Consider the following 25,393-nt stretch of genomic DNA (forward strand, 5'->3'; position numbering starts at 1 on the left):
TTATATGGTGTCCTTAAGTCACCTCCTAAATCCAAGTTATTAAAGATACTGCATTTCCCAAGTTTTTCACTGGATGGCATATTTTCCAGTTTCCTAATAGTTCTTTCAGTTCTTTGCTATCCCACTCCAAGGTTTTTTAAACATTCTGCTTGAATTATTCAGAGCTTTAAGGTGTAGCCAAAATAGAGTATGTTTTCTTTAATGTTGTGGGTAAAGCACTATGGAGTCAAAAATTTATCCTTACAGAGTTTCTCTTGAAACATACTCACTTAATAAGTATTCTTTGCTCACATGCAGCTGAGATTTATCATCTGTTTTGCAATCTATTTCATATGTGCAAAGCTGCTGCTGCAGCATTATAGCTCCCTAGTCAAAATACTGTGTTATGTGAGTGCCTAAGAAATGTCCAAGTGTATAATGTTTGCACTTAACCCCATATTGATCCATTTCATAACCTGTTAAAAAAAAAGAAAAAAAGGATATTTTGACAAAATCTGTCTCCCTAACCTCCTGTGTTCTATTGCCAGTTTTGCTAGTAATGCACTGAATGACAGTATTATGGAAATAGTTAGGTAGGAAGTGACCAAAAAAAATCCCCAAGGGTAGTGTCTAGCATCTCTAAGTTATAGCCTCATATGATGAATCTTCTGTTTTACCTGAAGTCAAGAAACTTTAACTTGTAAAACATGATTTTTTTTAGTACAATCACTGGTGGTGGTGGTGGCATTTGCCAGTATTTTGGCTCTGCACCAATCACTGTGTTTTAAAAGACTGAAGAGAAAAAAAACTTTGAAAAAGAAGTTGTAGTGAAAAGATGAAGGATGAAAGGCTTCTTGAAAGTATTACTAGATAGTAGTAGATATGATATTGTAGGCATAGAATAGCTTAATTTAATGTGTACCTGGTAATGTTGGGGAAAAAATAAAGTTTCCCTACCCCTAAATATCTGGAAAATTCATTCAAATGTAAGATGATAATTCAGAGAAAAATGCATAAAAGCAAAACTGCAGTAAAAAAAGGCATGAGATGCTACAGAAGATCTGCAGTAATCTTGATATGGTTTGTAACTAAGTTAAATCTGGTGGGGTAATGAAAGGATACTTCTAATATTGCCACTGAATCCAATGCAAAGGAAAAGTTTCACTCACAGTAAGATAAATAAACTCTTTTTGCTTCAAAAGATAAATCAATCATCTACTTTGTTATCTACAATAAGTACCATTAGGAATGCTAGTTACAAATTAAAAAAAAAAATTAGAAGAGAGATGAAATACCATAGTACATGATGAATTCAGAATTACTGAATCATCAAGGTTGGAAGAAACCCTCAAGATCATGTATTCCAGAGGATTAATCCGGTGACAAACTGGTGCTACTGCATATATAAACTGAACACAAAGGTGACCATCAGCCATCAGTGGTGCTGTGGCCATGAAAATGATAATGAAATCCTCGACCACATCAGGAGAAGTATTTTCAATAAACAGAAATCATGTGGAGAGGTTTGCATGGTGTATATCATGTTTAGTTTTCCACTCACCCTCTCAGGAGACACATACACAGCAAGAACTTTCTGAGTCAAACAAGAATGAAAGCTAAAAAAGAAAACTATTGCTGTCACTGAATGCCCTAGCTAGGCAAGCCTCAGAGAACAAAATTAATTATTTAGGTTAGAAGACAATGTTGATGCAAAAGACAATTGTTGAAACAAATACAAAATGGCCATAAATACATTTAGTCTGGAAATGAGTATGGAGTGCCCAATTACCATGAAGGTCTGAAACAATCCTCTAACAGCAGGAAGAAAATCAATTAATTGCTGTTTTACTTAAGGCACCTGCTTATAATGTGAAACCTACTTTCTGAAATGTGTTTTTTATATTAAGTGTTTGCCTGTGATAACTGAGAAGTGGACTACATTACTGGGAGTTTCTTCCAGACTGAGAGTAATAGTTCCAGGCACTAAGAGAAGACAGGAAAGGAAGAAAAGGACTCAAAGCCTCAGGTACCTAGTTAGCAATCTTCAAGAAGCTTAATAATTGCCTGATTTTTTGGGATTTTTTCTGTTTTGGGGTTTTTTTTTTTGTTAGATTTTTTATTCTTTGCATATCAAGGCATGGTTTGATAGGAGCCTCCAGCATTTTCTTACTTTATATCTTCCAATCTTCCTCTACCCATTGTCTCAAATGTTGACAGGCTGAACAAAGGCTCTTGCAAATCAAAAAGTAGTCACACGATGGGAGTGGTGGACAGAAGCTCATCATTTGAGAAAGGACAAGCAGCAAAGAGACTGAGACTTTGAAAAGTGGGTATTGCACAGTACTTCTGGTGTGGCATTAAATAATTAAATACATACCAAAGTCAAAGTCAAATGAAAGTCCCCCATCTTCGATGCTGTCTCATATGAAACAAGAGATGCTTTTTGCTGACTTCCTGCCATCATCCTTTCCTCCAATCTTCTGCTGGGATACCTTCCATGTGTTCAACCTGCCAACAGCAGCAGGCTGCACAGCTCTGGGAAGAGCACTGCTGGTGGGCTCTCATGCATAAACTGGAGCTAAAGCCACCAGAGTTACTCTGGGCACTCACATGATCTTGTCACGGCAACATTTTCTCATCCTGACTTTTGTCTTCCCCTGGCAACTCAGCTGATGCCCCAGACACAGCACAGTGAAATGGAAGTATGGTTTCTGTATTTTAAGACAGCAGAGCATTAACTAGGGCCGTGACTTGGGCCTCATCCTGTGCTACAGTACAAGGATGAAACAGAATGGGTGAATTGTTCTGCACTTGGCTCTGCTGGGTTTGCAATAATGTCTATATCAGTGCTCAGTCGCATTTTTATTTTTTCCGTTTTCTCTGGCTACAGGAAGGGTTCAGGAGCCAGTGCTCAGAATTAAAGATAAGGTGAATCCAACCACTTTCAGTTTGAGATTTGCTTGTTATCTATATGCTTCCTTTCAGAGATTAGATTTCCTACACTCACATAAAAGACAATTAATTGTGCCTTACAAAACTTACATAAAGTAGCTCTGCTGATTGCCAGAGTTACTCATTATCCCAGCAGCTCCGAGGGGTACAAGTCTCCTCTGTGGGACTCCTCTGGCACCTGATGTACTGCAATTGGCATGGCTTGGTGATTTATGTCAGTCCTGTTGGAAAGTGACAGTGAATCCAGCTCACCTCTGCCATTTAAATGGCTTTCAATGCTGTTGTTGGGGTTTTGGGAGTTTTTTGGGGGGGTTGTTTTGTTTTGGTTGTTTGGGGTTTTTTTTTTGGGGGGGGGGGGGGGGGGGGGGGGGGGGAAGTTGCCAGAAAACAGAAATCACAATTGCTTGGGAACAAAGCAGGAATTTTATTTTTCCTTCTTCATGCGTAATACCGTAAGTGTTGATATAAACCCCACACTTAGTTTTTCCACCTGGACTGCTGACCACGCCGCTGCTGTGTCAGCTAAGAAACGACTGTCCCTGCTACTTGGCCAACTTCTTTCACGCTTCCCTCAGCGTTTTCCCCGACGGAGACTCCCACCGGCTCGCCGCGGTGGCAGACACCGCATGAATCACCAGGGACTGTTTGCCTTGGCCCGCGGCTCCTGCGCTCGGGGAATGGGATTTCCATTCCCCGACGCTTCCCTTGGTCGGCTTCCCTGGAAGGCTGCGGCCCGGGGAGAACGGCGCTGGCCGGGAAGGATGCGCTGAGCCGGCAGACAGAAACCGCACCGCTTTACTCTAGCAGGGACCCAGGGCCCTGCGGGACAGCCCGCTCGGGCGGAGCAGGCGCTGCTCCCGGGGCTGCGGGAGCTCCGCTCGCCGCGCCCCACAGCGCAGGGACAGCTCTGGCCGGGAGGAACCAGCAGCGCGGCCGAGGTGCGCGGGGCGGCGGGGCCGGGAGCCCAGAGGGGCCGGCAGCCCCTGTCCCTGTCGGGGCTGGCGGGAGGAAGCGGGTCCCGCTTCCCTCGGGACCAGGAGGGACCGCCTGAGGCCGTCAGCGCCTGACTGAGAGAGCCGTCCATTCCCTCTCGGCGGCGGGAGAACGGCCCGGGTCCCTCACACGGGACGGGCGGGAGGCAGCGGGAGAACAGCTCTCGTAGAAGAGCGGGACCGCGTCCCTCACACGGGACGGGCGTGAAGGAGCAGGACGGCAGGTCGCACTCCTTAGGGAGGCAGGAGTGAAGAGCCAGGACCGCGTCCCTGACGGCAGAGGCGGCTGAGGAGAGAGGAACGCTGTCCGCGGCTCCTCCCGCGGCCGCCCGGCACCGTGCCGACCCTAGAGGTCTGGGCAGGGCAGCCGGTGTCTCCATAGCGGGACTACCCCGCTTCCCCTCCCCTCTGCAGGGCCGAGCCGGGCTCCTGCCGCCGGGGACGGGGCTGGCGGGAGGCGGCTGCTCCCGGGGGGCGGGCGGGGAGCGCCGTCCGGGGCCGCGCCGAGGGGAGGAGGCTCCGCGCTCGCTCCCGGCCGCCGCCGCTGCCCGCGCCGAGCGGAGCGGCCCCGCCAGCCCCTCAGGTAAGCCCGGCTCTGCCGCCTGCCCTGCCCCGCCTCGTCTCGCCTCTCCCGCCCGCCAGGCGGGTCCGCGGCGCCCCGCCCGGGGACACCGCACCCCGCCGCGTCCCGCGCTGCCCGGCGAGGCTCGGCATCGCTGCCGCCGCGGGGCTCGGCACCGCCGGCGCCACCCCCGCCCCAGGGCCTCGGCTCGGCGGAGGGACGGCCCTGCCCCGGGGGCCCCTCCGGGTGGGGGGCGGCCGGGAGGGCCCCGCGGGCGGCGGGGGCCCCGCGGGGAGCGGGAGGCCGAGGCGAGGGGCCGCGGCGGCATCTGGGGCTGGGTTGGATCTTGGCTTGCTGGGTTCTGCTGGGGCTGTTTGCTGATCGTGGTGCAGCTCACAGGGGGGTTTCCCTTTCCTTGGGACTGCATGAGTTCGAGCAGCCTCTTCATTTATCCTCCTCCCCGTGCATGCCGCAGTAACTCATTTAACAGTGTATCTTCCTCCCCCCCACTGTATTGTAGGATCAGTGTAGCATCGGAACCAAACTTTGCTTATAAAGGTGTTGGAGAGTAGCCTGCAGGTGCCTTTCCCAGCTGCGGCTTCTCCCCGTGCTGCGGTCCAGCCCACAGGCTGCTCTGCGCTGCAGGGTTGGGGCTACCCGGGCTTCATGCCTTGGCTGGACGTGAAGGAGTGAGGGATGCTTTGCTGAATGAATATACTTACCCTGGAAACCCTCCTGTGATGGTGCTCATTAATCTGGCAAAAACTATCATGGCATCTTTAATGACCACGTATTCCTGTTTGAGAAGACAGTTCTTTCTATGTCAAACTGGCCTCTATCACTGCTAAGCTGTAGAATATTGACTGAGAGGGAAGAATGCAACCTGATTTATATAATATTTCCTAAATGCTTGGGTTTGCTTGTGGGGCCATCATTCAAAGTGTGAATGATCCTGACTGAGGTCTGAAAAGGTGATATGTTACATGTTACAGCTGTGCTTCTGTCAGACAGCTGACTACTTCAGAAGAAATTACTGAACCGTATCCCATCACAAATTCTCCTTAAATCAAGAGCTAAATAAAATGCACATATGACTTTCCCATTAAATCCTACAAATTCTACAAAGTTAGTTTTGAGTATTATGCTTTTCGTGTAGATGTCTCAGCTTTAAGCAAGAGTTTTTCTAAACTTTTCCTCATGTACTGTATAATCACTGTGGTATTCATCAAATCAAATTTGCTTTATTTTATATCTTCAGAAAGTGCAGCACTCAGTTACACAAAGCTGTGATTAAGACCCTTAATCCTGCACTCAGTATTCACACCTAATTATGTAAGTCTCTCCATTGACTTCACTGGGATTTCTCATGAACAAGGGAATGCACATTCTGTTGCTTATGAGCTGGGACTCGGGGACCCAGCTGTGATAGTAAAAGATGTTTTAGTCCAGGCAAACTAGGGAAAGGCTAATCAGATCTAAATATTCTCTCATTACTTATAAACCATCTCCATAGGAGGGTAAAACAGTAAGCACTATTTAATTATATTGTGGGTATCATCAACAAGCTCTTTTTATACAGTGTTAACGTTTTCATTATGAGCAAAGAGTATTTGGAATGGAGTGGTTTTAATCCTCAGTGGTGCTGGTACTGGGGTCAGTGTGACTTTGCAAATAAATTTCAGAACTGTTTTATTCTTTTTTTCCCCAAATGTTTCTGTTTGCAGTTAACATGTCTGTTGTGGTTTGTGACTCCTTTAGAGATAAAACTAAGCAGCCTACATGTGTATCATATGTCATATAATATATGCCTTCATTTAAATACCTAATCTGCATGGTAAAAGTGCATTTTCTCAGTTTTACCATGCTACTTTTCTGGGCATGTTGTGGAAACTCTGATGTCTAGATGAGATTCAGTTTCAGAGAGTGCAAATGAGTCTCTCAAAAGAACAAGATAATGAAAAGGTCCATTGTCCAAGTGGCAACTGAAGAAAATCATGGCATGGAAACTGATGCTGTCATAAAATAAGAATTCCCACTGCTAGAGCTTGCTGTCTGACCACTGGAAACTATGCTGATTAAACCATAGTATATGTGTACTGTTCTATAGCACCACCATTGACTTTTGTGTGGTGAGTTTCTGAAGTTACTGAAATGGTCTTCAACTTCACCTCTGAGCAAGGGTTGGACCTGATGGCTTACAGAGGTCCTTTCTGACCTAAATCTTTCTATCATTATATGATTTAGTAGTTATTAATTTTACAACTGTGTTATCAGGAAGTCTGTATGTCATTCAGATGGATGATTTTAAATTAAGCAACAGATGCCTTAGTCTTCTTCATTTCATTAGAGCTGTAGAGAATTAAATTATATGTGTAGTACATATACTATAAACCCATTAAATAACAGAGCCTGGTTTGTAGATAATATTTACACCTGACAATAAAATTGAATGCTGATCTCTGCTCTTTCTGATATGCTGTATGTTTCGCTGTCTGAACTCATCAATTCATGTGTGTGCTTATCTGGCCTCTGTACTTGGATAGGCAAGTTGTTCTTTCTCCATGCCCAGCACTCTTTGGACAGTTTCCAGAATGTGGTTGCCCTCCTGTATGCTGTAGCACCTTCAGTTATGCTCTGCACACGGGTACCATGTACAGGGGAGTTGGGTTTGTGGGCGTATTTGGCTGATGACCAAATGCCATTCAACTCCTCTTCTAGGAAGTGCTCTGTAATGCATTTTGGGTCTTTCCTGCACTGTTTCAAAATCTAAGATCATTTACTCCACTGTCACATTTAATTTTATTAGTCCAAGTTACAACTCCACTGTGGGATTTTGCAGCAGCAGCTGGAATAAATAGGCACTGTGGAGATTCAGCAGCAGTCCAATTTCTATGCAAGGCAGGGGCATCTCTCACTACAGAAAACACTGGAATGTCCTTATAGTTGCCAAGGTAACTTTATGTACTGGCTGAGGAGGACTGTATGGAAGCATAGGAGACAAAGGTGGAAGATTTTGTGAGTCTGTGGTTGTCACCCTATTGACACCACTATGCAGACGTGTCTGGAACAGACATTGCTATCACATGCTAGGACTGTGCCCTACTGCAGACACAAAACAAACTGTGGCCATGGAGCTTCATGGACCCATCCAAGGAATTTGTCCCAGTCTTCTCAAACTGGACTACACAACTTCTGGTCCTAAATCCACTGCAGATTCAGGTTCATACTGTCTGGACACTCATTATTTCAGATTGATACAAGACTGATGTTGCCAAGTCAACAGTTCCTTTTGTTAGTGTGGTGGTTTGCTGTGCTACTGTGAAAGCTGTAACTGAGTTGGCTGTCTCAGAATACACCAGAATTATTAATTAACTTCAGATAATGAGTTTCCCAGATTTATCTTTACTACTGACAGCATTAATGGTCCAAGGTAGCCTCTTAAAAAGAGCTAAAGATGTTTCAACAAGTGAGTACTGCTCTGCTGCTTTGCAGGACATGGTACAGTCGTGGGTAGGTTCATGGGCACCTAGTGCCTGCCATCAGGGCTGAGCAGCATCCGAGGAATTTACAAACTTACAGCACCTGCAACCTTGTTTCTTCTTGGTGATTTTACTCTATTGGTGAAATGCAGTTGATAGTCATGGTTTGAATAGGTGTCTGCTTTCCTGTGCTGCTAAGCCTAGTGAAGCCTTCCTTGTGCAGCAAGGAGTTACAGAAAATCCAGTCCATCACTTGGTGACAGTAGAGTGCTCCTTTGTAACGATGAAGGCAGGATGGTGCTTCTTGCTGATGAGCTACATATCACCCTCCCAATTGTGGCCACCTGCCCCCACACAACACCTGCATGGCTAGGGACAGATGTTTTGTTATGTTGGACTCTCTGGGCCTCTATAGCTCTTTTTTAGAATTGGAAAATGCCTATGTCAGCAACTGGTCCAGAAAGATGGAGGAAATTACTAGTACTCTATGTCCTGATGCTCATGCTACACAGTGATTTTAATGAGCAGTGAACTAGTAATGCATGTGCTGGCTTGTGGATAGTGAAGCACTTTGGAATATACTGTAACTGATAGTTAAAAGGGCTTTACAGTGCTTGAAGTTTAAAAAAAAATCTGAGATGGTGGGATTGAGAAAGAGGTATTTTGTGGCTTTCATGTAATAAGACCTCATTTATTTTTCCAAGTAACTCACTTTGTTTGCTAAATTGGGAGAATAGACTGATTTTATTGACTCACATAGATTGTTTGCAATTCATTTACCTTTAGTTAAACTTTTTGATTTGATCAGTTTCCTGTTTTCTTAAAAATGCGGAGATAAAAAGGAGTGCTGAGAGAACTCCAGAATAGTTCTCTTCTATGCACTTATGTTCTTTATAACTTAAAAACACCAAAGTTAGGTTGGAAGCTTAATGAAAGTAAGTGGCTCTTTTAATTATGAAGCAAGAAAAGCCAAAGGCAACCTCTGTAGTGCCAATAACTGTTGCCTCTGGTGCTTTTTGTCTTTTTTTTCCCTCCCATCTATGATGAGAAATGATACAGGGTTCAAGAGAGGGAATACTATTTGCAGGTGTTGATGTTCTGTGTAACTACTGTTCCCCTTCTGTGCATTGTGCCAGTTTTGGTGTTAGCTGGAGAAGGTAGAGAGGTAGAGATTTGTGGAGTTTATGTTGAAGGAACCTTGGACTACAAGACAAGTAAGGAAGGAGACCATACAGAGGAGCAGAAGGTATAAGCTGAAACATATTACTACCCTTGTTTTCCAATTTGTTTTTTAGTATGATCTGCTCAGCAAAGACAGGTATATTTTAAGGTACTTGAGTGGAAAAAAAGTGATCTTCCAGGCCAGTGGAGAGGTTTTCTGCTTCTCTGTAAAAGAAATTTTCCTGGTAAGGGATGGAAGGACACTGACTTTGGCATAAACCACAGAGCATCTCTTGTTCCTTGATATTATTTAAGAGTTATCACAGTGAAGAGGACAAATACTAATAACCTGCATCAGGCAGTGGAGAAGGTCACTGATTTATCACCACTAACACTGGGTATTCAGTGGTGTCTCTGCCCAAAATAGCCATCAATCCCTTGCAAGGAGACTTCCATGGAAGTATATTTGAAAGCATACAAACAGGCTTGTATTGCTTCACTGCTGTCCAATAAAGGAAATAGGTAGTTCTGATATATTTTAAAGATGAAATCTCAATTTTATTTTTTACTATTCCTATGCTGTGGTTCATGACAGTCCATAACAGTGCATCAGAAAAATTACTCTAATGCATGGGTATATGGCTAAGCTAGCACAGGTAAAATTGATGGGAACACACCATGGCAATATTCAGCTCTTGACTAGCAGCCAGTTAGGGAATGAGGGAAGCTTTAAAAGAACAGACAGCCTGTTTTCTAGACATCTTCTAGGAGAATCTCCTCTTTTATACCAAACTTCTAGACAGCTGCAGATACTGCCATCAGCCTCACCAAATTGTACCTCTGTGAGCAGTAGTTGTCTTTTCTCTGTTAGCAGCTTCTTCACGTCCAGCACACAGCACTCATTTTGAGTGCTCCAAGGCTGCTGTGAAAACCCTACTCTTCCTCTCACTGTGGGTAGAGGAGTGGAGCTTTGGAAGCTGGTGAATTTGGTGCTCAACCTGCTAGAGTCCCATGGACTGCCAGACCTCCTCTTGCTGTTTCATTTGTTTGGTTTTGATTGTTTTTTGGGGTTTTTTTAGCTGTTCAGGATGTTTATCTTGCAGTGACTTGGTCTTGGGTCAGCCCAGGGGAGTTGGTTCCCAATGATATAGTGCTGGCAGCTGGAATCAAAGTGCCTGAAATACATTCTCCAGGCAGCCACAAAAATATGGCTTTGTAAGTTTGGTACTTTGGGAATGTGTTCTCAGCTGGTAGAGCAGCGGTTAATGAACAGTGGGAAGATACAGAGGGCTGTGGCAGAAGGGCTTAACCTGCCAGGAAAATGTTAAACACCAAATGTGATACAGTAAGCACCATCCAGCTTCTAGAGTGTAGACAGGAGACCTTGCAGAAGATACAGAAGATACACAGAGAACCATGGGAGGACTGTGTGTGGAGCAGCCATGCAACCACAGTACAGACTGGTCATGTAAAAATGCAAGCAGCAGTGGACACAAATGTGTACCTGGAACTAGAGCAAAGCACACAAGTCCAGGCTGTCATCACCTCAGGAAAGCAGCACAGAAGCTTTCTGTGTGGATGAAGGGGTGACAGCAGGCTTGGATCACTGTGTGTTATCTTATATACAGCCTTTGGCTTTGGGAATTTGGGTTTGGGTCTTTGTTTTTTTCCTTCTCACTGAAAATGGACACAATTTTGCTTACACTTTTATTTTAGATTATATGGTTTTTTTGTTTTTAAGATGAGGCAACTAAAGCTCTTCACTGTTAAGTATAGCTTTTGTTTGAAATGGTATTTTAAAATACTGTTCATGAGGGTAGGAGTGTGTTCATAGTAGATTTTATTTTAGCAACAGTTGGATTCTTTTTGGTGGATCTCTAAGTAGATTTATTTTCTGATTATCAGACTAGTAGAGATATTGAGATCAGAGGATCTAGGGTTTCTGAATCCAAAGTAAGTACTATTGAACAATATGTTATTCAGTGGCTCTATTTCTTTAGTACCCCAACCTTAATTTTCAAAGGGATTGGTAAAAATTACACCAAATTGAAAACATACTGCTTTAAAATATTTCAGAATTCAATGACCGCTAATGAATAATTATAGAGAACTCAGTTTATATAGTCAGCTAATCATATATTTGTATGCTATGTATACATTTTCCTCACAGAATTCAAAGACTTCAAATCACAACAAACATTTTTCTGGAGTTGCTTATGGACAGCTGTGAGCATAGTGGACTTGTAACTATGACCAAATATCAAAAATTGTTACAAAGGTATAAGATATGTCAAGTGTCAGAATGTAGGAGAGTTTATTTTGGGGTGGAACGGTCCTGAGACACTGCTTTATTGCCATTTCCTTTGGCATCATACTGTTACTAGGTCATTTAACAATGTGCTGTGAAGGCTCTGCCACATTGTCCTTAAACATGCCATCAGGCACAGCTAACATAGCTGCAAGAGCCAGAAAGCCCTCTTGAGCATTCTGTTCATGCCTAGTTCCTGCAAAAACCTTGCAAGGAGAGTATTTGTCTATTCTCTTTAGTCCTGAGAGCACAGCTTCTGAATTTCTAAAACATCAGTGCTGGAACTGGCGTATATCCTTGAGGTTCACTTGCTTCACGTGCTGAATGAACAGGCTTGAGCAAGAGGAAACCCCTGGCACAGCCCTGTCTGTGTTGTTGTTCTGAGGGATGAAGAACATTGGTGATCTGCAGATGTAACAACCGTTGCCTCCAGTGAAATGCAGTCCCATTTCTAGTGGTGTGTGCTTTTTCCAGTGTTCATCTGTTTCTGACTTGAATACTGGAGAAACTCTAGCAATAATACCATGCAGATGCCCAGAAATGTAATTTTTCTGGGGCAATTTTTATAAATACCAGTAATTTCCATCCCTTTCCTAGTTCGAATGTCATTAAATCATGTATTGCCCATTACTGGATAATATTGAACACTGAAATAAGGCTGGGTATTTTGAGTGCAAAGACTCATTTTGGCATATGCACCAGAATGCTGTGTCTCCATTTAGGGCTGCTGAGTAGGATATATAAAAGGAAAAGTAAGTTGATAATCAGAAAAATGCATTATGTATAATAGTTGCATGGGAAAGACTGAAAAATAATGAACAAAATATCTTTGTTAGAGAAAAAATATTTATTCAGAATTTTCCTTGCTGCCAGTGAATAGCTCATGGTGGGAAAGAATATAAATCATCTTTCAGAACTGAAGCATTTAGTTGCTGTCTGTTACATATCTGCTTATCAGGTTTAGGGCCCTGTTAAAATTGTTTTCAAGTCTTAGTTACATCACCAAGAATTAACTGTTAAAATTTGCTTCAGAAGTTCCACTCAGATTCAGTTAAAACAGTTCTTTATTATGAAAGTGGGTAGTTCTATCCATATCTTGCACACCTAGGGGAGCTCTTTACTAAGTTTCATCATATCACCCACTTCCAAGACTGAATCTAGCTCCTGTGGGATGCTCTCAACCACAACAACAAAGGTTTGGGGGAGGGCAGAAGGAGTCTCAGTCTGAGGAAGCCACCAATGGGGAACACAGAAAACAAGTCTCTAGCACATCAATCTTTGTTTTCTGTTTGTGGCAGAGTGAGCCATAGCTTTTCATGGTGCATTAACAATCTCCTGGTCAGGAATCATGTAGGAATTTTGTCTGTCAATTTGTTCATCTGTGTGATAAAATTTCTCTAGAACCTATGGCAAGCTCCTTGCCAGTCCTCAGGACTCTCTTCCTGTAAACAAGATTCATCTTGTGCTGTTATTTTCACATTAGCAATCATGGATTGTCATCTGAAAAGTAAGCATGAGTTATCACCAGATCACATTTATAGTTGCTGTTTCTGGAACATATTTTCTTCTCTCTATATTAATTTTCCAAGATTTTCTGAAGGAAGAGTCCCTCAGACTACAACAACCATTAAACTTCTGAAAAAATTGCAAAGATGCACTAAGTGGAATAACAAAAATATATTTGTCCTCCTCAAAGCTGTTTTTGCTGACAGGCTGAGTGAAACAAACTTCCTTTTCTTGCTTTAAAAATATTTGATTATTATGAATTGTTGTCAATGTTAACTATGGACTTCAACTAACAATATTTAGAAATGCTATACAGGGACTGCCAACTGCTGTGTTATTATGTAAACCTTATTTTTGAAGTTGTAGATATTATTCAGTGTGTCTACATGTTTGTATGTGATGAAAGGGAAGCAATGCTGCTGGGTGAATGATGTGGTGTAATGCATCTTTTTATGTAATCAAAGAACTTACCTCCTCCTCTCCTCTCTTGCAGTTTTACATCCTTGTGTGTCCCTCTGTTTTGTGAAGATGAAGAAAATGATTACATGTTTCCTTCTGCTATTTGCACACACTCTGCTTTCCACTGTCATGGCAAAAGATCTCCCTGGAAGACATTTCACCCAAAGAAGAGATGTTAACACACAGTCTCTACTGGGTAAGTTACACACAAAATACCCCAAACACTATTACCAAAAGCTGTCTCAAACACAAATGATAAAAGGCATAAGCAGCTGGCCAAAGCTTGGCTGAATTAGTTTATAATTAAAAAGAGATTTTCATTTGTCAGCAAGTATGTAGTAAAGTTTGTTGATAAGGTAGCAGCTGTTGAAAGAAGGTATTTACTTTTGGGGTACCAGATTAACTTCATGTAAGTGATACAAAATAAGTATTTGCTATTGGACTGTTGGCTTGAAAAAAAGAAGGAAAAATTTTGTTTTCAGCATTTAGAGAAAATACATGCTGGTCCATGGAGGTTCTGTCAAATGAGACTTTTACCATGTTGGAAAGTTTTAGCTGTCTACACGTGTATAATGTTGATGGAATGGAAATCTGTTGGTATTTAAATAAGACTTTTCATTACTTGATGCTAACCCCTTATTTTGTCAGATTTATAATGAGTATCTTATTTTATAATGAAAATTTTTTTTAATAATGAGCTAATTTTTTCTTCTTTTGCCAAAAATCTTAATACAGGATGTATCAGCTTCAGCTTGTGGGCTGTCACATTTTAAACATAAGGTTCATCTCTGTTGTTGGTCATCACCTGTGCATCAAGCAGTCAATCTTTTCATTTGCTAACAGTTTGTGACTTAGAATAATTGTCTTTTGCTAATTGTTTAAAGTAATTATCAGGTTATGAAAACACAGCATGGATGTGTCTTGGACACAGCCTATCATTAGGGATTAATGATTCACATCAGTAGTAGATCTCCTCATCAGATGCCTCTCTCCAGCCTCTGGGAGATGGTAAATGGACTCTATAAATGTTGCCTAACCCAAGTGAACATGAGGAATGTGAAATGTCCTGCAGAAGATACATTGGGATGAAAGAAGAAGAAAGGAAGGATATGGGAGAATGGATGACAGAGAGGAGAGCACCAAGTTTGCAGTGCATCAGTGAAACTCTTGTCTAAAAATGTAATCCTTTAAATTATGTAAAACTCCATAAAGTACCATTTACAATCTGTTAACTTAAAAGCATCAGTTTCAATTCCAATAGGACAAATTTGAAACAAAAACAGATTTCCATTTCTTATTAATCTTCCTAATAAAACTAACAGATCCTGAAACACTTGGGGTTCTGCCACTAAAAGCTGAAAACCACAGCTCTGGAGATCTAATAAAAAAAAAAAGATATAGAACAACAAAGAGAAATACCCACATTCACACCCTACTTAATAAGAATCTCAAAGTTTCTAAAGTTCTAAATTCTAAAATGTGGTTATATTTTAGGGTTCCTAGCAAATACCCTAAGTGAACTCACTACTTTAGGAAATAAACTGCCCATCTCTCTGGAAAGTTACCGAGGCAAGGTGTTATGTGGAAAAACTGAAAGTGTCACATTTCTCAGTTGCAATTTTCTCTGATTTTTAAAAATTTCTTTCATAGCTTGTCTTTCAAATTTAGATAGTAGAAAATATATGAAAGGCATTAGCACTCAATATAAATCAATATGTGTAGATTAAATTATTTATTTCTTCTTTCAAAACCCAGGAGATTTCTGGTCCCTGCATTTGGAAACCAGTGCTTCCCTACTCAGTTTGGCATATGCAGGATGCAAACAGCTGGCCAAAGGAACCTTTTCAAGACATTAAATGATGCAAAAAACTTGGAATGTTCTCTGATTCAGCCCATAGAAGTACGTGGCAGTTTGGAATCAGACTCTTGGGCCTTGCATTCTGTTTCAAGAAATTAGGTCACCTGCTTGTGTGCAGCAATGTATAGAAACATTGGCATGGTAAAAAAACATCTCTCTCTATAAAGAACAGAATGTGTAAAGTGCCTCTGTGCTGCAAAGTTGAGTGTTCCTCAAATGGCATGAGGAAGAACAGGGCAAAAACATCTCAGTGACATCAAGTAATAGACTTAATAAAATCATTCCAGAATTCTAGCAACTTAACAGGGATTAGAAGTTGTCAAATTCTATATAGTATGCATATTATAAGGGGTGGTGGTGATGACAATTGCTGCTGTTGTACAAAGACTAGCTTGGCAGGCAAAAAGGAGCAAAATATTAACAAAGAACCAACAGGTACCTGGAAAAGTAATAAAAATTAAGGTTGGGGGTTGGATTTTTTTGGATGGAAGCCTCTTTTTTAGGACTAAAATGAACGTTTATGCTATGTAAGTACAGCAGTATTAAAATAGTCTTACTCCTATTTTCTTCTCATCATTTCAAAAACAAAAGTTTACTGCTGTGATAACTATTTACTGGTAAAATACCAGAACTGTCCAAGTACAGAAGTAAAATTCATTGTTCTAGGAGACTGACAAGTTAAAAAAATAAAATGGAATGGATGAAAAAAATCTGTGGGATTGTCTATATAGAGAGAAAAACACTTTGACATCCAAGTTTAGGAGGATTTAATTTTTCAGTCATGCACTAATACTTCATAGATTTCTTAATTTTGTCAAGTCTAATTGCCTGTACATTGTAACAAAGTCTTCTGAAAGAACAAGCTGTGTCTGAAAAGATATTCTTTTCTTCCTCAATTTTTCAACTAAATCTCAATGCTTGTTGTTTTAATTTGGCAGGTTTTTGTATTGCTTATTGCTGTTTAAAATTATTATTACAATAGCTAGTAATTTCTGTGAAAGCGCTAAAGTATTTTGTTCAAGGATCTATTGAAAATAGAGCTTTTGGAACTCTCACTATGTGGCCAAACTGCTTTGCAGGTTTTTCTCTTATTAAACACCGAGTCAGACTTCCAATTATTAAAAACTTGTCAGATGTTCCAAAATAATTAACTTCTAACATTTTCTTAATCTTTCTTGCAGCATATTAGATATGCATGTATTTCAAGTAACAAAATAATTTGTATTATATTTCTGAAGGATGCTGTTTTCATGCAGATGTATTTATGTTTTAAATAATTGTTTCCATAGTTGTGCAAGATCTTGTAAAGCAACAGAAAGATACAGGAAAGCTGGTTTTTCTTTTCTGTAGCAGGTAGCAGTCACCTTTTCCCTAAATTTTGCCTTCTTTTTCCCCACATCAGTACTTTGCTCCAGAGTTTGGATCAGATTGGGCTTATCCCAATTTGCAGAAGGAAAATATCTTAGTTTTTTTCTAAAGAAAAGCAGTGATATACTTGCTACATAGCTATAAAGATAAAATAATATCTGTTAGACTAGCTGATTCCATATATATTCCATATAGTGAAATGGACTTCTGAACCTAAACAGACTGATGAAGAGCAGGGTCAGTTGCCCAGAATGGTGATTTCCATACTATGTTTGGAAGGCCAGTGAGAGGTCCACAGCACCCTTCAGCAGATTTCATGTCTAGAAGCAACATGTTTCCAGTCCTTGCAAGGTGTAGTGCCTTTTTGGTGTTTGAACTCATGGTTTTTTTTTTTTGCTGAAGCAGATTCAGTGAAAGCTAGGATCTAGAATACCATTCTAAACCATAATATTCTTTCTGTTCCTTAGTTATATGAAACATGCAGCTACATGATTTTGAAATTAACTGTGTAAGGAGAAAAGCTAATTTAGGGGGCATTCCTTTAGATATTACATAATACCAGAAGAAACAACAAAATTAACTGATACTGCACAAAATTAAAACAGGGGAAAGGAGGCCAAGAAGGAAATGTACTTGGCTCCTGTTCAGTGGAAGCTGCTGCAAAACACAAATGCCCCATCAGCATTAAATTATACTTTGCAACAAAATACACAATGATTTTTCTCTTGTTTGTATGTGTATCATTCCACTAATAATATAAAGTAAGAAGAACTACACAGTTATGAATCACTTGCTACAGCCAGTTAAAAGTAATCCAAAGACTTTTATATCCAGCCCAGTTCTTAAACTTGAGTGTATGTAACTTTAGGATTTAAAGCATTATCAGGTTAAACATTCCAAGTTATTTTAGCAGGAAATCAGAGGGGAAAGTATGTGACAAAAGTGAGCCCAGTCTAAGACGGTTCTGTGGAGCACAGATAAGATTCCTGTTTAGTTTTGGTTTGATTCATTGTATATTTATACAGTAAGAGCTGACCAGAGACCTCTAAATTCTGCTAATGTGGACTGTTGAGGCAATGTGGGATGCTTTCTGCTGTAAGAAACTAATTTACAGCCTCAAAAATGTGTGTATGTGTTATTTCTTCTCAAATTCAACTCTTCCAAGTTTTATGCTCTCAGACATAATCCTGTTAGAAAGAAGAATTGTTGTAAATGAAGTCTGTATTGCAATTAAAAGGAGAATTATGTCACAGTAACTACATCATGTATAAGACATACTGTACTGGTATAGCACTGGGGGAGATGAAAACTCTTCATTGCAGCAGATGAGGGGAGGAAGTGGTTGCAAATTACATCTTTTGAATTACCATATAATTAGTTAAAATATAAGCACAATTCTAGCCAAGCTTTTGTAAGGATACAGAGTAATCAAATACCTATACATTTATTTACCTATCAGCTTTCTATTCAAAACAAAGTTGCCATATAAATAGAATGATATTGTGTTTGAAAAGCAAGCAAGCAAAGCATTTTACAGCCTGCAAAATCACCTGCTTCATCCTTCTGAGGTTTGTAGATACATACTGCAATCTTTGTGCCTCAAGGCAATATTAGCAATGGTGTGTTTTGCTTCCCAGTAGTTCTTGTTTCAATAGCTGAGAGGTCACCATGAACTTTATGCTGACTCTCAAAACTTCAACTTTCATCTTAATCTCTCAGCTATTGGCCTCTCCCCAGCAGTAGCTGCTTTTTCTGATTCTGGGGCTTTTGCACAGTAGAACACCTTCTCTCTGTGGCTTTGAGGCTTGGTAGCTCAGTTTGTGCTGAGGTTGTTATTCCCCAGCCCCAACAGAGGCCCTGTAGTCTGAGAATATCTGATCAGCAACCATATTCCTGCCCAGCCAGTTGCTCCCTGCAGCAGCTGTTATCCCTTAAACAGCCCCAGCTAATGAGCCATGAGGACTAGCTGGGACTGTGACAGACCTCAGGGATTTATGTCCTAATCTGAGTATGCTCATCTGCAGCCAATTATCATGGGGATCAGAAAGTTTGGATTCTGGTTTGTGCTAGCAGCTTTTAACCACAGAGCAACATTCTGCTTGCCAACTCTTGTATTTAGTACTCATTATTAATTTTCACGTATCAAAATCACATTCACTTTTAAGCCACTTATGGGTATTTCTGTAATTTAAGTTATATGGAACATAATTCCATTTCTAGCATCAAAATAAATTTTATTGTATTTCTTTATATGCATTTCCTCTAACAAGGCATTTTCCTTCCTTATTTTAATTTGCCCCCCCACCTTTTTTTCTTCTTTTCCCTCTTTTTAAGGTAATTTGTAATCTTCCCACAAGATATAAGAATATCTGCTGTTACAGAAAAAAACTGAGTCATGAGCTAAATATCAAACGATCTTTGTATTTCTGAATTTGTTTGCTACAGCCCCCACAAATTACTGTGAAATACCATTTCTGTTTGAAAAAACAGTTTGCCTTGACAATAATTACTGTGAGCAAAAAAACCTGTTGTTTTGAGTATATTCTCAAGGAGCTCAAAGCCTCCTCTATGTATTATGTCTTGAGGAAAAATCAGGGCAAAAGAAAGAACGCTAATATTCAAAAGTGTGCTGGTTTTGACTTCATTTTGAGCATTTTGCCTTCTTAATTAAAAAGGTATATCTGTGCAAATTTAATTTGAATATAATGAAACAGTATTTACATGACTTAAGGAACATCTCATAGGCATAAGTATGTAATCAGACACTATTGTGGATGAAGAAAACATACCTTAAGTTACATTGGAACCTTGAAGACACCATCTTATTCAAGTACTGCTGAAGGAAGAACTGCTGGTTCACCAGTAGATATGATGTCCTGTTAGCAGCAGACCTCTCATTAGGGGTAGAAAAATGAGCCAAGACACAGGCTCTCATTCAACTGCATGGAAAGGGTCCCAGTTTATTCTTCTTTACAGATTAGCCATCCTGACTCTGTCTACAGCAAGCTCCTACTGTAGGGTCCAGCTGCAGACTGATTGCAGGCTCTGACCCCATCAGACACAGACTGCAGATCTCTCACAGCAGCAATGCTCTTCTTTGTGTCTCTCTGGAACATTCCTTTTTCCTCAGGGCTCCTTAAGGTCCTGTTTTTCCAGGCCCTCAGCCCCCAAGATACCCCTTTTATCACACTTACCTTTATTAGTCACAGCTGCAACCCATTAAGGGCAAGGCTATTCCTCTTCTTTGGCAATTAGTACAACTGTGACTGATCAGAGGTGAAGTTGCCTGTAATCTTTTCGTCTACACCTACAATGTCCCACATGTTTTGGGAGGCAGAAGGGAATGGTATACAGCACTATTCCCTCATGCTATTTCTGAATTTGTTCTGGAAAAGAATCTAATATTTAGACCGTTACCAATAGATAGAAATATGTGGCTTCAGGTCAGCTGATCAATGAGTAATGTTGAGATTGCTAACAGCTTTCCCCGTAAACAAAGACATGGGCAACTTTAAAAAAAGTACGGATAGGAGTTTTTAAAATGTTAAGCTAATGTCCTGAAAGCAGGACACCACAAACTCAGTATGGTCAGATTTTTTCCTCTATATTTTCTATGCTGTTACTAACAGTTGTTCACTTTCTGTTCCATTCTTTCTCAAATAATTTCTCTGTCCTTCCAACAGCACCCTAAGTAGCTCAGGCAAGTTAGGAGTCTCAGATCTTCAAGGAGAAAGTACAAAGATCACCTTCTCCCATGCAGTCATCTTTTTCATGTTGGTTATTTGATGTTTTACAGGTGAGTGCAGGAAAAGACAGTCACAGTCAGAGTGGATGCTTGTGGGAACAAGATGCAAAGTAACATTACATTACTCTGTGTATCACAAGTTTCTCCATCGTGGCTCAGAAAATGAATTCTTCATCTCTCATGGGTGTAAGCTATCCTTAGCTGAGAGCATGTAACATTTGTTTCTGTCTTCTTGCCGGGTGCATGAGGATATCGGGATACTTTATCCCTCTGTCCAGGTGTTCCACTGCCTGCAAGGAAAACAACCTGCTCCCTGGTCCTCCTGACCATGAAAGCAGGTTTGACTCCTGTCAGGAAACACAACAGTTTCTGTCTTAGAACAGCTGAAATATGCAGAAAGAACTAAGAAAGTTGAGATTATCCCTATACCATACTTTGGCTTCATTCCAGAGAAGCACCAGTATTGGTAAAGAAATGAAGAAATACACGGAGTCAGTTCTGGCAGTCTGGATTTAGAGAGACTTCGTATTAATAATGACCTTGTTGTTTTGAAAAGCATGACAGGGAAGGAATAGAAATAGTGAGGTGAAATAAGAACAAAGTAATATACCCTCCTGCAGTGACCAATAATGAAGCATTTGCATGTAGAAGGAAATGGAAATCTCTGGACAAGAACCTCCTGTTGTACAGTTCTCCCAGAAATTTTGGAAGTTCAGAAAAGATTTTGTCAGAGGCAATAAAGAAATGTCTGGAGGCTGTGTTCCATTTACAGATTGTTCCCAGATGAAGAAATTTGTAAGGAAAAATGGGTGAGCTGCCAAACTCATAATGAATGTTTGGGTTAGGGCCATAGGCCTGTGTGTTTGGGGAAAAGATTCAGAGCAAGGATGGAGCCAGAGACTACAGGGGCAGTTCTGGATCCACGACCTGTCCCAGAGCTAGGAAGAGGTGGCATCACTTGCAGAACCAAGTGCAGCATGTATGTGTTCTAGGAAAGGGGTATTGAGCAGTTTCTAATGTTTACTTCATGCACTAGGTATGATTATATCTGACATGTACCACGTCCATCTTTGAATTAAAATCAAAAACACCCAAAAGGAGTGGAAGCTAACTTGCTTAAAATGTCTCACTAGAGATTTATTCCAAGCACCAAGAAGTGCTTGGAATAACTGTTCTTCTTAATTTATTCTTTGCAGCAATCACAATCATGAAATGTGTTTCCCAAAGCATTTTGCACTTGATATGTTTATGAATGAATTGGAAATTTGGCTACTTTTTACTTGTATAATTTTATAGCAAGAATATTAAACCTTCTTGATGACTAGGAAATCTTTTGGAATTACCTGAGAACATGTCAAACACAATCTTTCTGGCTGGATATTTAGCTAGGGAAAACCAGAATTCTGGACTTTAATAAAATGATGTTTTACACCAGCAAGTTCATACATCTTTTAACAAATTTTGTAGGAGTTATGCAAAGATTTACAAGGAAAGAAATTGTAAGAAGAAGATGGGCAAGTAATACTTAGGGCTTGGGGGAAAATGAAATAATAAAATGGTAAAGAAAGAAGAGACATTTAGGAAGAAGTTGTAAAATATGCTAACAGGGAGAAAAAATTTATCCCCCTTTTGTTTAATTTTGAGTCAAGACTTGTTCTGTTACTCAAAGATAAAATCTAAAAATAAACCTGGTGTTACTGCTGGCAGTGTCACAGGACAAGTAATTTTTGTATATGCATTACTGTGAAGTGAGCTAAAAACTCCAAAATATTAAAATTACCATTAACCCTGCTGAGGCAATAATTATTCTATGATCTCAATTTTTCTTAACTGATTTAATCCTTCCATTTTGCTTGAACTGTCATACTCTATAACAACTTCTTAATGGAGCTAATATTTATTTGTTATAAATTACATTTTCAATGTCTAAACTTTGCTGTAGTGTTTACCAAATTGAGTTAACCTCCTTTTGCTTTGCATACAGCAATAGCCTTCTTTAACATTTATCCATCCTCCTCTGTTAGGATAAAGACCTACATAATCAAAAAAGTAGTATCTAGATTAAATAAAATAAAGAAGTCATTAAGGAGTCATAAAGGACCATCCACAAAGGATGGATCCCTGGCTCATGCTGCCTCCCATATCATGCCTGAGGACTGCTTGAGAAAATGTGAACTGTCCTCAGGCAACAGTATCAGGGGCTGTTCTAATGATTTAACAACCTAGAAGAGTCAATTTGAATGCCCAAGAAAGTTCCCTAGTTCTACTTTAGTTTTATTAAGGGAATGAAACATTAGTGGAAATATGAGAGGATAGAAACACACTCTCAGACACAGACCCTGGATGGGTGAGCAAAATCAAAGCACTGTGAGCTTTGTCAAAGCCAAAGCAGGCTGAGCATAATTTGCTTTGAGAAAGGAAGAGAAGGTAACCTGCAGTCATCAGATAAAATGATTTAACTAAATTTTCAGCTTTAGAGGAAATTAAGATGCTCAATATTATTTTAAGTTTTGTTTTATGTATCTCTCAGTAATTGGATCCCAGCTGGATTCTTCCCAGAGAACTGAAATTTCCTTGCATTGATGTTTTTCCAAAGGTGGCATCACTGTAACTGTCATTTACAAAGTAGATATTGAGAAGGAGAACATATTTACTACTGACTTGATCTTTCCTTCTGTCTTTGACTTCCTTCTCGTGGCTTCCCCTTTGGATAATACAACCCACACTGAGGAGGTTTTTAACATTTGTGTTGGCAATACAAGATCTCTGCTGACTTAAATGTAGGTTTATGGATGAGTAGCTCTTTTCAAGGAGAATGTCAATTTTCATAAGAGTGAAAGGGAATTACTTTTGATTATGAAGATGTTTGCCAAAGTTGTGAGAAAGTTTACTGTGCAAAATGAGACCTGGTCAGAGGAAGAGATTATAGTTTACAGGACAAATGGAGAAGCATGTAACTGCTAAAAGTCTATCACTGAAAATTTATCTGAGAGGATGAGTGTTCAGATCTGTTAGTTGTTACAACTGATTGCTAATCATCAAAATACCACCAAGCTGGATTTTTTTATCTGTAGAAGAATTAAATTTTATTTTTCACTGATCCCAAGCTAAATCAACTTTTAAAGTACAGGGTTTTTAAAAATCCATACCAAATCAAAAGATTTTAAATACATCTTAATTTGGAAATGTTTGGTACTTCTATAGATAGAACTTTGCTGGTCAAAGCAGTTTTGATATATACTGAGTTTCATTCATCTTAATAGATTTTTCTAAGGTAATTCAGCACAATGTGATCTGGTTCTGGTAGTACTATCCACCAAGGCTCTCCAGGCTTTTTCCAACCAAGATTCATTCCAGACTTCAGAATAGACAAATTAATCTCTTCAGACTGGGATCCAAATCTTTATATTCCTATTAAAAAGATTCAACACCATGGCTGTAGTTTGGACTTGTTTTCACAGAATCACAGAGCAAGTAAGGTTGGAAAGGAGCACAGTGGATTATCTGGTCCAACTTCCCTGCTCAAGCAGGGCCATCCCAAAGCACATGGCACAGGACTGTGTCCAGATGGTTCTTGAATATTTCCAGTGAAGGAGACTCCACAGCATCTCTGGGCAGCCTGTTCAAGTGCACCCACACAAATAAAGACGTTTTTCCTCATGTTCAGGTGGAACTTCCTGTGCACCAGTTTCTGCTCGTTGCCTCTTGTCCTATTGCCCGGCACCATGGACAAGAGCCTGGCTCCATCCTCTTGACTCCCTCCCTTCAGAGACTGATAGACACTGGTGAGGTCCCCTCTCAGTCCTCTCTGAGCAGCCCCAGCTCCCTCAGTCTTTCCTCATAAGAGAGATGCTCCAGTCCCCTCAGGATCTTTGTAGCCTTTCTCTGGACCCACTCCAGTAGCTCCATGTCTCTCTTGTCCTGTGGAGCCCAGAACTGGACACAGGTGTGGCCTCACTAGGGCTGAGTAGAGGGGCAGGATCACCTCCCCTGACCTGCTGTCAATGGTCTTCCTCATGCACCCCAGGATACCTTTGGCCTTATTGACCATAAGGACACAGTGTCAGCTCATGGACATTTCATTGTCCTCCAGGACTCCCAGATCCTTCTCTGCAGAGCTGCTTCCAGCAGGGCACCCCCATCCTGTACTGGTGCAGGTTGTTCCTCCCCAGGTGCAGCACCCTCCATTTCCCTCTGTTGAATTTCAGATGGTTCTTCTCTGCCCATCTCTGCCAGGGTCCTTCTGAAGGGCTGCACACACTCTGAGCTATCAGCCACTCCTGCCAGCTTTGTGCTGTCAGGGAAATTGCTGAGGAGCCTCTGCCCCTTCATCCAAGTTACTGATGAAAAGTTAAACAATACTTTTGTATTGGGACCAGTACTGAACCTTGGTAGTGATGGGCCACTAGTGATCCACTAGTGATGGGCCTCCAACTGTGCCACTAATTAGGACTCTGATCTGCTGTTCAGCCAGTTGTCAAACAGCCTCTCTGTCCACTCACACAGTCCACACTTTCTGAGTTTCCCTGTGAGGATGTTGTGAGAGACAGCATTGAAAGCCTTGCTGAAGTTGAGGTAGACAATATCCCTTTCTCTCCCCTCATCCATCTGGGCAGTCATTTCATCATAGAAGGCAATCAGAAATAAATTATTTACCTTTAGTGAATCAATGTTGAAATATTTTAAGGGGAATAAAATAGCAGCCATTTTACCCTTCTCTCTTATTTGTCCTTCCCCTCATATGCACACACATATTCTTAGCCTTTTTTTCTGTAATTATCTTTCTTTCCTCTTGATCTGCTCCCACAAATTATAACTTAGCATTATCTTTGTATTGCTGGAATCATTCATGTTATATTAGCAAAGAGAGTTTGTGATTTTTTAATGTTTATAAGGATAATTATAATGAAGATAATAAGGTGGAAAATAGTTATGTCAGGATAGCTGTATCCCATTAGAACTGGAATTTTGTTTCTGCTCAGCTTGGCTTATATTCAGCCTGCTCTGGTTTTGAAAGAATAAGC

At 40.7% G+C, this 25,393-nt stretch overlaps 1 protein-coding gene across 5 annotated transcripts in view; it reads left to right on the forward strand.

Moving 5' to 3' along the window:
• The first annotated feature begins 4,251 nt into the window (after window positions 1–4,251).
• Window positions 4,252–25,393, forward strand: part of MATN2 (matrilin 2) — a 62,710-nt gene continuing 41,568 nt past the window's right edge. For 3 of the 5 annotated variants that reach the window (XM_079300963.1, XM_079300964.1, XM_079300967.1), the window contains exons 1-2: window positions 4,423–4,506; window positions 13,433–13,594. In XM_079300963.1, coding sequence (XP_079157089.1) covers window positions 13,468–13,594 — 127 coding nt within the window. In that variant the 5' untranslated portion in view covers window positions 4,423–4,506; window positions 13,433–13,467. Of the gene's footprint in view, window positions 4,507–13,432; window positions 13,595–25,393 lie in introns of all 5 variants that reach the window. The other 2 variants (XM_079300966.1, XM_079300965.1) reach the window with 2 other exon arrangements.

Source organism: Erithacus rubecula, assembly GCF_903797595.1.
Source record: "Erithacus rubecula genome assembly, chromosome: 3".
Classification (NCBI taxonomy): Eukaryota; Metazoa; Chordata; class Aves; order Passeriformes; family Muscicapidae; genus Erithacus; species Erithacus rubecula.